The sequence below is a fragment of the Suncus etruscus genome, chromosome 4 (assembly GCF_024139225.1).
Source record: "Suncus etruscus isolate mSunEtr1 chromosome 4, mSunEtr1.pri.cur, whole genome shotgun sequence".
NCBI lineage: Eukaryota > Metazoa > Chordata > Mammalia > Eulipotyphla > Soricidae > Suncus > Suncus etruscus.
In genome coordinates this window covers 86,590,466-86,607,369 of record NC_064851.1, presented here as the reverse complement: position 1 = coordinate 86,607,369, position 16,904 = coordinate 86,590,466, and the positions used below count along the sequence as shown (strand labels likewise).

At 35.3% G+C, this 16,904-nt stretch overlaps 1 protein-coding gene across 1 annotated transcript in view; it reads left to right on the top strand.

Moving 5' to 3' along the window:
* The window catches only part of TRAPPC3L (trafficking protein particle complex subunit 3L), a 33,434-nt gene extending 29,006 nt beyond the window's left edge, over positions 1-4,428 (top strand). Inside the window, exons 4-5 of the mRNA XM_049771377.1 lie at positions 988-1,173; positions 4,309-4,428. Coding sequence (XP_049627334.1) covers positions 988-1,173; positions 4,309-4,428 — 306 coding nt within the window. The remainder of the gene's footprint in view (positions 1-987; positions 1,174-4,308) is intronic.
* Positions 4,429-16,904: the final 12,476 nt, after the last annotated feature.

Sequence of the window (16,904 nt, the reverse complement as noted above, 5' to 3'; positions counted from 1 at the left end):
ACAAATAAATAAAGAACCTCTTGGTATTTCTAATTATACATTTCATAAGGTAGTTGTTCCTTTTTCTTATGCTGCCTTTAATTTTAAGAATGAAATTTAAGTAAATTAAAAGGTGACACTAAGTTAGTATTTCTGCTAGTAAACTACTGCAGGTTTGTACATTTGGTGAGAAAGAAGTGCCTAGATTAGGAGTTAAAAAAGGTATCAATGACAAGGTACTTGGCCTTGTCACTAAACTTTTCTCAATCCCAGTTTACATACTTGTAAACAGGAGGGCATAAAATAAATTTCTAAGATTTGTTTCATCTCTGTATTGTAAAATTCTTCCCTGTCTTGTTCAGGGTCAGTCAACTGCAGGCTCTGTGCTCAGGAAAAGCCCCTAGTGGTGTTTGGAGAAACTATATTGTAATGCCTAGAATGGAGTCAGGGTCTGTATAATCTTGTATTTCCCATTTTTTGAGAAGTTACTTAATAGGTCAACTTTGTGCCCCCTCCCTCTATGTCTTGCTTCTTTTGAATTTTGCCTTCTTTAAGCATTATAACATCTATTCTTCCCAAATGACTCAATTTATTTAATCTTCAGGTCTTCATAGGGCATACATCTCTCCTCTGCCATGTGTCTAGAACGCCTTCTGATTTAAGAAAACAAATCCTTATTGCTCGTACATTCAGATTAAATAATTCAATATATTATCTTCCTCAAAGATACATAATGTTGATATAATTTTTGATGTAATATTTTAGCTCTGTTTAATAAAATCTATTGTTTAGAGAAAACCCTTAGGATAGTCCATATTAAAATATAAAGGTTTAAGACTTTCCAGGATCTGGTGTCAATTTCAACACTTGAATGTGAACCCAGACTTCTTGACTATCTCCATGTGGTTAATCATTGTTCTGCACTTTCTGGAACAGGGTTTTTGGGTGACCTACTAACAGATTATATTTGTTCTATACTGGTTTAATGTATATTTTTCTCTACATTAGGTTGCTTTCAAGATGTATTTGGGAATTACACCAAGTGTGACTTGCAACAATTCAAGCAGAAGGGAATTTTCCCTGATTCTAGACAAGAATCCTCTGGTGGAATTTGTGGAAGAGCTTCCAGCTGGGCGATCCTCTCTGTGCTACTGCAATTTACTCTGTGGGATTATCAGAGGTGCCCTGGAAATGGTAAAGCACTTCATTTTCCTCATGTATTTGTTTACTCTATTGTACCAAATTTCCTAAATACATGGCATCTTCAAACAACAAGTATTTAGTGCCTGTTAATACAAAAATAGCACACAAATTTATTTAAAAATTCATATTTTATAGATATGTCAAAGTATATGATGCTATATACCTAATATATATAATACCACAAATATTATATATGTCATACATATCATCTATATTATATATAATAAAAATTAGAAACATTAATGTTCTCACATAGTTTCTGGACAATCTGGTAACAGTTTAGTGAAATGATTCTGACTCAGTGCCTTGCTCAAAGTTAGCTATAAATTCATGAAATTTGTTGTCACACAGGCCAATCCAGGGGACTCTCTCTGGACATATAGCCGAAACTGATCATTTTTGTGGACCATTTTGGAGGCTTGCTTTCATACCTGAATTACTGATTGAATTTAAAAAATTATTAGCTTCTACACCAAACTAAGATGAACAAGCCAGAGTTGCTCCCTTTAAGAATCTTTAAGATGTATAAAATGTAACTGAAGGTTATGGGACAACTTTGTTTTAGTGCGAGGACAGAGGCAGAGAAGGCTTCTTATAGAAAGTTTTTTTTTTTGTTTTGTTTTTTTTTGGGCCACACTAGTTTGATGCACAGGGGTTACTCCTGGCTAAGTGCTCAGAAATTGCCCCTGGCTTGGGGGATCATATGGGACGCCGGGGGATCGAATCACGGTCCTTCCTTGGCTAGCGCTTGCAAGGCAGACACCTTACCTCTAGCACCACCTCTCCAGCCCCTCTTATAGAAACTTTGAACTTACATTTAAATTATAAATATAATATTGGATTTATGATATGGGAAGCAGAGGAAAATTATATTTCAAATGAGAAATCTGTCCAAAGGTTTGAGAAGAATTTAAGGACCAAAGACCTTGATTCAGTTTTTTATGACCTACATATAAATTGAGACAAAGATTGCCATGAAAAAGAAAACTGACATTCTAGGTCCAGAGACATAATTCAATGATTTGAGCACATATGTTGTATGAAGGAGGCCCTGTTCAAGCCCCAGATCCACAAATGGCTCTCCAAGCACTGCCGGGAGCAGCTCCCTGACACAGATCTGAGAGTAGCTCCTGATCACAACCAGGAGTGGAGCACAAACAGAAACAAATAAAATAAGTTCACTTTATTTTATTGAAGTCTGATTTAAAAAAGTATGAGTGAGGGAAGGAAGTATATGACACACTTTGAAATGTGGATTTTTTTTGTGTGTGTGCTTTTGTTCAGGGGTTAGTCTTGACTCTGTACTCAGGAATTACTCCTGGCAGTACTCAGAGTGCCATATTGGATACTAAGGAGAATAATAATAATAATAGGTAATCCAAAAGAATAACATGATAGAAATAATATACTAGTCACAGATACTTATAATAAATAACCTTTGGGGTAAATTGGGGGGTATTTTTGAGCAAAGAAATAAAATGTAAAATCAAAATTTAAAAATAGGATCAAGAGGGAATAAAAGGTAATAGAGGGGTTAAGTTGCATAAGTTGCATACAGCCCTCCTTGGCTTGATCCCCAGCACCATGCAGTACTGTCAGGATTCAGCCCTGGAGGCTGCTGAATCATTTCTCCAGGATCTCTTAATATAGATCAGGTAATCTCCAGCACTATAGAACCCAGTAGCTCTGCATAATCAGGTCCTTTCTTTGAACCTGCAGGCTAATGGTCTGACAATTGCCCAGCTCTTCCTGGGCATCACTTAGGAGTCCTCCTCCATTCCCCGAGGGTAAAGATGTCTTTGATTTTCAGATGTTTGACTAAAGATGTTGAAAAATGAACAGCAAGTGTCTGAAATCATGCAGTTCCAAACATTCAAATAGCAAAACATATTCTCCATATTATTTTAAATGATTTTTTTAAGTTTTGACAAAGACAATAAAAGATCTTAAATGGAAAAAAAATAATGGTAATTTAGTTACTATATTTCAAGGCACAGCTTGCATCCTAGTGGGTTATATCACAGAGACACTTTTTTTTTTTTTAAACCCTGTGCAATTCAATATCTTGATATATCAAGACCCATAAGAAAGTCTTAGTTGGGGCCGGGCGGTGGCGCTAAAGGTAAGGTGCCTGCCTTGCCTGCGCTAGCCTTGGACGGACCGCGGTTCGATCTCCCGGTGTCCCATATGGTCCCCCAAGCCAGGAGCAACTTCTGAGCACATAACCAGGAGTAACCCCTGAGCGTTACCGGGTGTGGCCCAAAAACCAAAAAAAAAAAGTCTTAGTGAGATTTAGGCATAAAAATTATAATTCAGTAAAACTAATTATATACTAAATCTAAACAATTTTACTTATGTGCCTGTATTAGGGACTTTCACTGATTTTTTGAACAAATAATCCATTGAGGGTTGTTCAATATCTTATGTTGCTTTTTTTCTTTCTTTTCTTTTTTTCTTTTTTTTATTATGTTGCTTTTATATGAGTAAATTTTAAAGAATAGAGATGTACATCCTATGGTTACTTTAATATCTAAGAACTAGAAATGCTTAAGGAAGGAAAAGAAGATATCAAATATTCATATCTATAATGTTTATCTTTAATTTTTATGATTTATTTAGTTGATAGTATTTCAAAGATCTCAAAGCCATAAGTGACTGCTAAAGGTTTTTAGGAAAAGTGATTACATTATTTAAATAATGGCACAATGATATATAGCAAGTTTCTTTGAGCAGAATTGCTTAATGATTCTTCTATCTTTGGAAGTTCTACTTGGCAAGGTATACTGGTGCAATGCAATATTTGAGTCAGGAATTTGTGTCCTTCTTTGAGATGTAACATTGTAAGCAAAACTGGACCCACATCTTTGAACTTGTCTCAGAATGACCAGTATTGGATCTAAACTAGTTCACCCTTCCTTTTACAAATTAACAGCTTATGGCTAACCCACAGCTAAATCAGATCTGGAAAAAGAGCATCTCATCCACAGAACAACATCGTTTTTACATCATACCGAAAAGAGAGCCAGTTCATTAAGGAGTAAATAGAACTGTGAGAAGAAACAAAAAATAAAGATTTTTTTAAGCCCCCCAATGATACAAGGCTGATTTTCCCCTTCTTTTTCCTAGGTCCATTTAGCTGCTGATGTTACGTTCCTGCAAGACAAATTAAAAGGCGACAGTGTGACAGAAATAGGAATAACATTTCTGAAAAAACTAGATGAGAAAAAATACAGACCGAAAAAATGAAGAAGAGCATACAAAATGCCACAGAATATCTAGTAGGGAATTAATATCAATTTATCATGTATAGTCATAGAAATCTTGAAATGTTTAATGAGCTTTAAAAAGTTTATAAACCAACAAGGAATATTAAAGGCAGGGCTCTAGAATTTAAAATAGTTTCTTTCCCTTTGCCTATAAATCACACATTTTATTTTTTTTATTTAATCACCGTGTTTACAAAAATTTCATACCTGGGTTTCCATCATGTATTGTACACCAACCTTCACCAGTGCAATCTTCCCACCACCAATGTCCCCCCACTTCTCACTCCCACCCCAATCCCCTGCTTGTGTATTAGACAGGCATCTGCCTCTCCCCTCACTATCATTGTCATGGTAGTTTTCATTGTGGTTACTGCTCTAGCTGTACTCACCACTCATTGTGGCAAGCTTCATGTCATGAGCTGATCCTCCCAGCATTCAGCTATTGTCTATGAATACTATTTTCATATTGTCTTTTATTTTTCTTATATCCCGCAGATGCGTGAAACTATTCTATGTCTTGTCTCCTCTCCCTCTTAAATCACACATTTTAAATCGCATACACACCAGATTCATATACCATATGATAGAAAGCATGAATTCCAAATTCCATAGTCTATCAGAGAGGTCTATTTATTTATTCACTATGGTAATATTTTAATAATTGCTATATATACAGTCAGTATATCTTATCTAGACCTCTCTTTGTAAAAATATATTAAATGACATAAAGAGATTATTATAAAGCAGATAATTTCTAGATACCATATTTGATATGTTATAGAAAATAATATTGGTAGCATTTTCCATATCTAGAAAAACTCTGGTTATGGCTTTTCTCAAATATTGACTTGGCTTCAGTTACAGCTTCTTGAAGCTATTCATAATTTGTCAGAGTGAAATATTTGTAATTTGGGAAAGCAAGGTATTTATTTAAATGCTAATTTTAACATACTTAAAAATAGAATTTATTTTTAATTATTTTAAATTTTAGAAGACTTAAAATATATTTTTTTAATTTTTATTGTGACTGAACTTCATTACACAAAATTATTTACGGTACATAGTGACAATGAATGAAGGGCATTCCCACCACCAATGTTGTCCTCCCTCCACTCCTGTTCCCAGCAAGTCTCCCATATCTCCCTCCTTTACCTCACCCCCCCAGAATACTAGTGTAACTGATCTCCACTTTACAGCTTGTTGTAGGTTGGGTATCTATTCTGTTTGGTGTTCCAGTCTGGTCATTTTTATTTACACTACATGTTCATATGACTGGTCCTGGTATCATCCTTTTCCCCTCTCAATTTATGAGGCTGAATGATTTAAGTTATGCTATTCTGTTGGAGATAAAAAGGTTAAGGAAAAGAGAAGAAAAAATTTGGTGTCAACTACTAAAAAAAAAAAAAGGAAAGAAAAAAGAAAAAAATCAACGAATAGTATCCACAGGAGTGAAAAAGAGAAAAAAGTGGAAGAAAAAAGAGAAGGAAAATAATATCAAAAACAAACAAAAAACAAAACAAAACAAAACCAGAAAAAGTGCTGGAGTGGCAGGGTTTGGTGTTATCCCACCTTCTTTTTTTTTTGTATAGGCACAGTAAGTATAGGGGAAGGAAGGAAATTTCCGTGGCCTAAGAGATTCAGGGTTTCTCCACTCTAGAAGCATATTGTCATGGGAACAACCACTGGCTCCATACCTTCTCATTGCCATATCCCAGGGTATTTTTTGTTTGTTTGTTTTTTGGTGTCAGGAATCTTTCCTCTCGGTTGTGGATGAGAAAATTAGGCCACTGTAGCAAGCAATTTTGGTATTTGTGCAGGTCCTAGGACAAGGCCTAGGATAGAGTCTTTAAGGTTCTAGAGGTTCTGTTCCAACATTGTGGTGTGTTCAGTTTTCTGTATCATGTGCTCCATGTTTTTGCTCGTTCCCTAAGCCAAAGTCTAGGAAATTATGGTTCCAAAGGTTCTGCTCAGTCTCTGTTGTCAGATTGGGCCTCTGTACTAAGAAATCTTGATTTTTGTAAGAGACCTGAGCTATAGCCTAGGGTAGGGTTTTCCTTAATGGTCTCAAGGTAAGTTCTGCCCAGTCACGGTTGTCAAAGTCAGTTTTCTGTAATTAGTGCTCTTATTTTTTATAGTTCAAAGGACGATATATCTTCTGGTTTCCACTTAGTGTTAGGTGATGTGATAGGACCTCCTGGTCTTAGGTCAAGTTGTCATTTCCTCGATGTCCTCGTTGTCATATTAACATTGGCACAAGAATATCTCCCAATGGAGCTTAGTTCCTGGTGTTGTTGCAGGGAGCTGTTTCAGTTCTACGTCTGGGATCTGGGATTTGAGAATGAACTAACACTGTCCAATCTCGTGGAGACTGAGTTGTATCCACATGACAGATGTCCAGGATGGGAGGCACCCTTGTATAAAAAGTGTGAGTTCTTATCCTTAGAAGATAAGGTCTTGTGTCTGAGACCATGATTTTCCCTTATTTACTGTGCCTATACAAAAACGTATGGTGTCTTTTTGTATTGCTGGTGCTATTCCGGGTAAGGATGACAGGCTACACATACAGTATCTATGGTGTGGTCTGAGCTTTTATCCCAGGCAAGACGTTTTCTTGGTTTTTGTACCAAGTAGCACCAAAACTGGTGAGAATAGAGAAAATATGTATATATAAAAAATAGAACATATAGATAAAACTGAGGTTAAAAAAAACTAAATTGAGGAAAAACGGTATATGAAAAAAGAAAGTGATGAGGGAGGCTATCTGTATGTTTAGGAATACATATCTTAAGATGCATTATTATAAAGTTATTAAGCTTAATAGGCAATATAGGCCTCCCAATTAGGTCTTCTGAGATATTCTTGTGGGGAGTGAAAGCCAAAGCAATTTTTCATATCACAGAATTTGGTCTAGAGTTTAAGATATGACTTGCGGCATTTCAGAGTCCTGTAATGTTAAAATATATTTTTTATAAAATATTTCTACTGGTTAGGTTAGAAAATTTCTGAAATTAGACAGTAAATATTGGGTTTTTTTGATCAGTTTTTTCTTTCATTGAGAATATTTTCTTATTTCAAAGCTTATCCAGTTAAAACTTTTATGGTAATCTCTAAGTTTTGCTATAATTTCTTTTAAAAATTTTATAAACTACATTTTGTCATTGAGATGAACATATTTAAAATTCAAATTTGCTGAATTAAATAAGCAATAATCTCTACCTGACCCTCAGTATACAGGAGAAAACTATACAATGTCTAAATTATAGGGCTTTGTAGATAATATAAATTACAAATAAAAGTTAAAATTAATGGTGTAACCCCATCAGTAAAAACTGTTGTAAGTGATGTGAAGTGCAGACCAGTATTCTCAACCTGGAATCATATAGCTTCCTGTGGGTCCTCAAAGTATTTCAGTAAAAGTCACAAATGTTGGAGGAACCTTGGATGAAGGATAGGAGGCCAAAAGTTAAGATGAGGGCCACAGGAAGTAAAAAGGTCAGTAAGGCGACTTTTGCTGGAAAAAGGTTGATGATCATTTACAACAAAATTAGTCATTTTTACTTAAAAGAAACATTACAAATGAGTGCGCAAAAATAAATTTCACAATTACACATAAAAGTAGCATGCATTCTTCACATTGAAACACTGTTGTAGATTTCAAGGTGCATAGAAAAAAAGTCCCAGTTTTATTTCTATTTTAAGTGACTTCTGCTACTCCTGACTAATGGATAATCTTGGTCAAAGCACATTTTTCTCTCACTTTCTTCTCACTATAAATAAAAGAATTCCATATAAGAGGATTGTACATCACCAATATACCATAAAAATTATATTAGTGAATTTAAATTACAATCACAGCTAGAGTGCTTCAGGCTGAGCATGTGTCTTTCATACAAGAAGCATGCATTTAATTCAAGTGATCCCTGAGCACCGCATGAATACTAAGTTAGGAATATCACCTAAGCTCTACCAGATATAGCTCCCAAAATAGAAATAGATACATAAATTACATAATTAACTGCCAAAATTATACGTTTTTACAAAAAAAAAAAGAGCTAGGGGAAATTTGTTACTACCTGTGTAGGTATCTCTTCAGAGAACCTATTTCCACTGAGGTTTGATTTAAGGACATGCAGAATCAGCAGTACTTGCAACATCATGAGAAGAACTGTCAACCCATTCTACAAAAGACCAGAAGCAGAATCTAGAAGAAAATGTTTATAGCAGAAGGAATATATCATTGATATGTGTCTTAAATTGATGATTCCAGGAGAATGTTTTCTATAATTTGTCCAAAGATTTTTTAGAATATTTTTAATCTTGTGCTCAATTTCTTCCTTCTTCTTTATAATCACCCCTTAAGGAAATATATCATTTAAAGTACTTCCTTCTAAGTTTAACAACCAGCCAACCACTTTGAAATTTCCTTATTACCTGGAGTATTCAGTACCAGTCTATAGTTTTTCTCTTCTTTCTTTCTCAGACCAGCCATCAAAACTCATTTGCCCAATTTATTTGCTACCTGCCCATTGCAGATAGTATAAGCTTAGTGCTTAATTAGGGATAATTTCAAGATGAGGTTGATCTCCATCCTTTCCCATTACACTGAAGAAGGAGACATGTGTCTTGACATTGAATTTATGCAACAGAAGTGATCTAAAATACCAAGAGAAGAACTTGCTATGTTTCATTAACAATCTTTCCTGAGGAATGTACAAGTCTAGAAAGTTCTATTCATAAGAGTTAGAAGAACAATATATAGAATATTACTAATAATTACTTAAAAACTAAAATAGAAGACACTGATTTTAATAATTTATTTTACTCATAATAATTATTCAAATATTATTTTAACTAAATATAAATACCTTATAGGCTATATAAAGTTATTGAGATAGTTTATTTTCTTTTTTGGATGTATCTCAATTAGGTGCAAACTTTCAATAATTGCTAGTGTTTTGTAATACTGTGAAAAAAGTTTGATATATTTAAGTATTTAATTGAGCATTTGGCATTTTATGAGTTCAAACATAAAATCTAAATTAATTTTAAAAACTAAATTAAAATTCTTTTTTCAGTCATGTATTCAAATTTTAAGTGTCTCAATGGTGATATGAGTTGGTGAATAATGTAAAATACAGAGGAATTCTAGAATAACTAAAGTAAACTCGCAATGTTATCCTAACCCAGTACACAAGAGATAATGTGAAGATTCCAGATTCTAAATCAGAAGGTATAAAAAAGTAAGAAAAACTTTACTTAAATGTTTTATGGGCCAGCATGTGGTCTCTCCTAGAGAATGACCCATGTGCATTGGAAAAGAACGTGTATCCAATTTTCTGGGGATGGAATACCCTATATATAACTATTAGTCCACTTTCTTCCATTTCTCTTTTCAAAGCTAGAATATTCTTGTTTAAGTTTTGTTGATCTATCAAGAGGTGACAGGGCAGTGTTGAGGTCTCCCATTATTATTGTGTTGATACTGATGTCTTCTTTCAGATTTGTCAACAATTGTATTAAATACTTTGCTGGTCCCTCAGAGGGTGTGTATATGTTTAGGAGTGTGATTTTTTACTGTTGTACACATCCCTTGATTATTAGGAAATGTTCATCTTTGTCCCTTATAACTTTTCTGAGTCTAAAGTTTTTATCATCTGATATTTTTATGGTCACTCTAGCTTTTTTAAGGGAGTTGTTTGCTTGGATGATTTTCCTCCAACCTTTAATTTTGAGTCTGTGATTGTTGTGGCTGTTCAGATGTGTTTCTTGTAAGCAGCAGAATGTTGGATTCAGCTTTCTGATCCATTTTACCACTCTGTGTCTCTTAACTGGTACATTTAGCCCATTGACATTGAGAGAGATAATTGTCATGGGATTTAGAGCCATCTTTGTGTAGAAGTTTGGTGTGTCTTTAGGGCCTATCTTGTCTTAAAGTTGACCTTTCAGTTTATCTTTTAAGGCTGTTTTGGAGTCTGTAAAGTTTCTGAGCTGCTGTTTATCCATGAAGCTATGTCTACTTTTTAAACATGAAAGTAAGTCTGGCTAAGTGCAGTATTCTAAGCGAAACATTCATTTTGTTGAGTTTTGTCACTATATTCCACCACTGCCTTCTGGCTTTGGGTTTTTTTTGTTTTTTTGTTTTTTTTTTTTTGTTTTTTTTTGGTGACAGTTCTTCTGTAAATCTTAAGGAGGCTCCTTTAAATGTAATTTCTCTTTTTTGATCTTGCTGCTCTCAGTATTTTATCCCTATAAGTGGGATTCATCATTGTAACTAGGCTGTGTCTTAGGGTGTTTTTCTTTGGGTCTCTTTTAGCTGGTACACTTTGGGCATGCAAGATCTGGTTGCATGCAGTGTTTAGCTCTAGGAGTTTCTCTGAAATGATGTCCTTGGCTGTTGATTCTTCCTGGGGATTTTCTTCTTGGGTCTCTGGGACTCCAATGATTCTTATGTTGTTTCTGTTGAGCTTATCAAAGACTTCTATTTTCATCTGTTCACATTCTTTGAGTATTTTTTCCATTGTCTGATCATTTGCTTTAAGGCTATTTTCTCATCTCTTCTGCTGTATGGAGTTGTTCTGCATCTCATCTTCCAGCTCACTGATTCTGTCCTCAGATGCTGTTCTTCTGTAGGAGAGGCTTTCCATTGAGGTTTTTATTTTTTTCTACCAAGCTTTTTAGTCCTGTTATTTAAGTTTGGAGTTTTCTTATTTCTATCTTTGTGGTCTGTTCAGCTCGATCTCTGCTTTCTTTGAGTTTTATGAACATCCTCCATATTTCTATTCTAAACTATCTGAGAGGACAACTAGATGGTTGGTACTTTTCAGGTCATCAGAGCAGTCATCTTCATTATATATGCATGGTGATGTTTGCTGTGTTTCCCTGTTGACACACATGTAGTGTGGTTTTTACTATGTGATGTGGTGGGTTTCGTGGCTAGAAGATGTGCATGGCTGCAGAGCAAAGTGGCTTCTCACCTCTGGTTCTACCCAGTCAGGAAGCAAAGCAGCAGCCTTTTATAATGGCTCTTTTGTGCCCAAACACACAGCAGGAATCATCATCCACCCTTCGTGGGCAGAGACAGCCTACCTTATGATGAGCCCTGAGGACATTATGTTTGCTAGCAACTTCCTGGCTGCCTCATGCAGAAAAACCGAAAAAGCTACAATGGAAATATTTTTATGTAAGCATTTGATAGTAAAAATTATTGTACAGTATTCATCATTGTGTGATTTTAAATAAGAAGCTTATGGTAGTTTCACAGAATAACTACAATTATATAAATTTTTATTAAAATTGTTGTCTTGAGGGGCCGGAGAGATAGCATGGAGGTAAGGCGTTTGCCTTTCATGCAGAAGGTCCATGGTTCAAATCCCGGTGTCCCATATGGTCCCCTGTGCCTGCCAGGAGCTATTTCTGAGCATAGAGCCAGGAGTAACCCCTGAGCACTGCCGGGTGTGACCCAAAAAAACAAACAAAAAAAAATTGTTGTCTTGCTTCTGATCCTCAAATCTTGAGTCAATACATATTTTATCTCATCAAAATTTGTTTTTATATCAAAAACAAAGGTAAGAAAAGTTGGGGGAGAGATAATTTAATGGAATTAAAAATGTTCCCTTTAGCATCCTGCACAATTATTTATTGCCTTTTCAAATATCTCAAGTTCATCCGTTAGTTATTAGAAGCCTGGATCTCCTTAGCATTTGGAAAGAAATATTCTAAATAAGTGGAAAGTTTCTCTTTTCCTTGTTTTTGAAGACCAAGGAAGAAAATTACAAAAACAGATGCTTGAAGTGAAAGAATGACATTAAAAGTTTTAAACATTTAAAAGTTGAAATGTGGCTCTTTAGTAGATAACTTGCCTTAAGTGCCCTTAAACACACACACACACACACACACACACACACACACACCTGAGAAAGAGAGAGAAAACAATACTATGTGAAATGGGCATAGAGCTTTAATTGACTACTTTTTCTTTAATAGGATCCCTCTCTCTCCAGAGCAAAGTCAAAAGTCTAGAGTCACTACTAGTGATTCAGGTGGACAGTTTGGTTTTCAGTTCTAATGATGAATTGCTAGCTGTGGTAGTCAAGGGCCAGTGTTGCTTAAGGGCTAAGGGACCACCACAGTGCTGTACAGGGGCTACGAGAGTACATCTTGGAAGAGCAGTGCTCAGAACTTTTCAGTTAGAGAATGTAGTTCAGGATTTCTATCATGCAAGTCTTGTCATTCCCATAGTTATATCTCAACACTAAAGAATCAATTCCATTTTTGTTTTTGATCCACACCCAGTGGTTATCTTGCTCTGTCCTCAGAGATCACTCTTGGTAGTTTTGAAGGACCATAGATGCTAGGGATTGAGCACAGGTTATCTGCATGCAAGGCAAGCACCCTACCTGCTGTAGTATTGCTCAGGCCCCTGAGAAATCTATTTTTTAAGAATACTGATAAAATGATCATATCTAAAGAAAAAAGGAAAACTCATTTATTTTTCATAATCTAATTTGTTATCTCAGTTCTAAATGCACCATTTTATATTAGCTTTAGTAAATGCATTTAAATAATTATTCTAAATAAAATAATTTAATTTATAAATAAAACATAACAATAATTTTGAACCAAGTAGAAATTGAAGTAATAATACCCTTAACCCTACAATATTATCACAATATCTGCTATCAGGGCTGGAGAGATAGTACAGAGATTAAGGAGCTTGCATGCCATGCAGACATACACAGTTCAATCCTAATTACTTCATATGGTACCTTGAATGCTTTGAATCATGGTAATGATGAATGAAGCCACACCATGAGTGAATAAGAATAAGCCTTAAGCACCAACAGTGTAGGGCCCAACATCACTTTTTCCTTCACCCCAAAAAAGGTTATTTTTAACTTTTTATTTAAAAAATAATCAAAATTACAAACATGTTTGCAGTTGGACTTCAATCATAAAAAGAACAGCCTTCTTCACCTGTGCAATTCCCACCACCATTAACATCAATCTCCTTCCTCCCCAGCCCCTACTTGTAGTCAAGAAAGGTATTGTACTTCTCTTACTAATTACCATTGTTATAATTGTTTTTAGTGTAGTTATTTCTCTTACTGCACTCACCGCCCTTTATGGTAAACTTTATATCGTGAGTTTATCCTTTCATTTCAGCCCTCATCTCTATTGTCTTTGAGTATTATTATTTATAGATTTGCAAGCTCACATCAGTAAAGAAAAAAGGGGCCTACATAAATAGCTTAAAGACACAGCTTATAAAATTAGAAAATAATCAACAAAATTAACCAAAACTAGGTAGGCAGAAGGAAATAACAAAACTTAGAGCAGAAATCAATAAAGTTAAAAGCAAAAATAAAGTCCAAAAGATCAACAAAAGCAAAAGTTGGTTCTATGCAAAAGTAAACAAGATTGATAAGCCACTAGCAAAACTCACAAAGTAAGAGAAACTTAATAAACCAGACTAGAAATGAAGAGGGAGATCACTACAGATAATATGATTCAAAGACTAATCAGAGACTACTTTGAGAAACTCTATATCACAAAACATTAGAAACTGAAAGACATGGATAAATTCTTGGACTTTTATCATCTTCCATGGTTGAACCAGGATGTTCTATCTAGCATATTTAAACAGACCAATTAAACAGACTAATCACTGTGAGGAATTTAAAATGTTGATCAAAAGTCTTCCCAAAAACAAAGCCCAGTCCCGGATGGGTTCACTAACAAAATCTTTCAAACCATTCAAGAGGAAGTATTACCAATCCTTTCAGGCTCTTTCAGGAAATTAAAGAAGCAGAAACATTCCCAAATAGTTTTTATGAAGTGATCCCTGATACCAAAACCTGACAGAGATGTTGCAAAACAAACAAACAAACAAAAAAACCCCTACAGATCAATATCCCTGATAAACACAGATGTAAAGATCCTCAATAAAATCCTGAAAACCAGGATCCAATGCCTCATCAAGAAGATCATACACAATGAACAAGTAGGTTTCAATCAACATAAATACACCATATTAACAAAAGGAAAAATAAAAACCACATGAAGTATCAATTCTTAAACAAGTTTTCAGTCAATTCTATCATTTTTAGCCTCACTTATAGTTTACTTGGATTGCTAATTTCCAAGTCTGCTAATAATTCCATGATACACGCAGATACTGATATCTTTATTCTCCGATGTTAGCATTCAGATTTTTCATATTAAGAGACCAATTACCACCTGTTTTTCAACTTGCAAAACTTGTGCTGCCTTTTTCTCCTCTCCTATTTTTTACTTGCTTTATATCACTAAAAATTATCTTCGATTTGTTTTCTCGTGGTTAAGTATTGAAATTTTCAGTAAGCACAAATTGTTGGATCTCAAACTGGAGCAGAATATGGAGAATCTGGAATAAAAATTTATATTCTGGGGGAAAAAGTTAATATTAGAGAGTGTCACCAACTATCTGTGAGAGGAATTAGTCAGCACCCAGCATGAATAAATGTGTTTATAAGACTAGAAGAGCCATGGAATTTTGTTGGTATGCACAGTGGCAAGCAGATTTAAAGTTATGGAATATGGTCTTAGAGCCAATGGCTAAAAGAGCCTGCTTTACAAATGTGAAGTCATAACTTTGATCCCTGGTGCTGTCCAGTGCATTAAACATGATATTGGGGTCTCTGCTTTCTGGTAATTGTTACAATTAAACAGTGTGTGAGATCTCTGGAACATCATTAAGAAAGGGCAGTCTCTAGAAATCACAAGTCATAAATGGAAGACAAGGAATGTGGAGAAAAGGCGTGGGAGGATATGCACTCCGTAGAATTCATTTTAGATCACATATTGACTATAAGTAATTGTTATGGCAAAAAAAAATCTTGATTAGAGCCAGAAAGAGAGCTCAATGGGCTGGATGCATGAAAAGCATACAATCACAGTCTTGTCCCTTAAACACTGCCAGGAGCATCCTCCAAGCACTACTTGTGTGGGGCCCACAAATCAAACAAAACCAAAAGAAGTAAGTCTTTTTTAAAACTGAAAACAGAGAAAGGGATTAGAATAGTTTTGATTTCTTAAGAGAAAGACCATCTGCTTTTGATTTATGATCTTTCAGTCCTCAAGTGTTTTTAAGCTGTTTTTAAATATCTAGACATATGACGAGGGGGGGGGGAGGAAGAGAGGGAGAGAGGAAGAGAGGGAGAGAGAGAAGAGGCTCTTTGCCAGCTCTAGAGCAAGGCAGGGGTAAGAGTGAGGGTGGTAGGAAACAGGAAACATTGGTGATGGAAGGGACCACTGGTAAAGGGTGGTGTATATTGTATGACTTAAACCCAACAGTGAACAGCTTTGTAACCAGAGTGCTTAAACAAAGCAATTAAAGTTAAAATATTTATTAAAAAATCTAGACATATAAAGATCTGGTCCCTATGAAATAGAATTTTGTTTTTATGAGTATGTTTTTATGAATCCATCAATTTGCCAAACCATTGAAATAAGTTGCCACACAGTTTGACCAGACCTCAGATTGGAATGTATTTTATTTGATTTGGTGCTTAGATATTTTTTGTTTTTGTTTTGCTTTTTGGGCCACATCTGGTGAAGCTCAGGGTCCACTCCTGGCTATGTGCTCAGAAATCGCTCCTGGCTTGGGAAACCATATGGGACTCCAGGGGACTGAATCACAGTCCATCCTAGGCTAGCGTGCACAAGGCAAATGCCTTACTGCTTGCGCCACAGCTCCATCCCCTAGATGATTTTTTAAAAGAATATTAATGTACTATGATGTCAATTCACACAACAGCTGATTTTCCATCAGTTTCTAATTATCTGAGTTACTCTTAAGCAAACTTTATTATATCCCAAGTTGTTGATACATACTCCATAAAAATAGATTTGGGTGGGGTTTGATTTTTGAGCAGCACCAAATGATGTTCAGCACTCAGGAACTGCTCGTGGCAGCAGTCAAAGAACTCTGTGGGAATCTGGGAATCAAACCAATATTGGCTGCATGCAAGGCATGCACTATTACTCTGCCCCCCCAAAACAAATTATTTTTATTTTTAATTTTCTTTTCTTTTTGTAAGAAAAATTTGATTGTTTACTTTGTTCCCTGTTTTCCTGGGACCACCAAAGCCAGTGATGCTGAGTCAATGAAGTGCAAGGGAAAGGGATCAAACCCGGAGCCACGCCTGCACTCCAATTCTTTAAGCTGGTTCTTCATACCCATTACATATATTTTAATAATTTTTCTTACACTATAATTGTGCTTTGGAAGTGAAATTCTGAGCTGGGAAGATAGATCAAAAGGCAGGGATGCATGATTTTTAATACAAAAACCAGAGTTAGATCAGCAGAATAACGTGGCTCCGAGAATCATTAAGATTAGACTTAGTGATTCCTGAGCTTCACTGTTGTGACCATGACCATGGTTGCCACCAATATTACTGAATTAAGTAATAATGC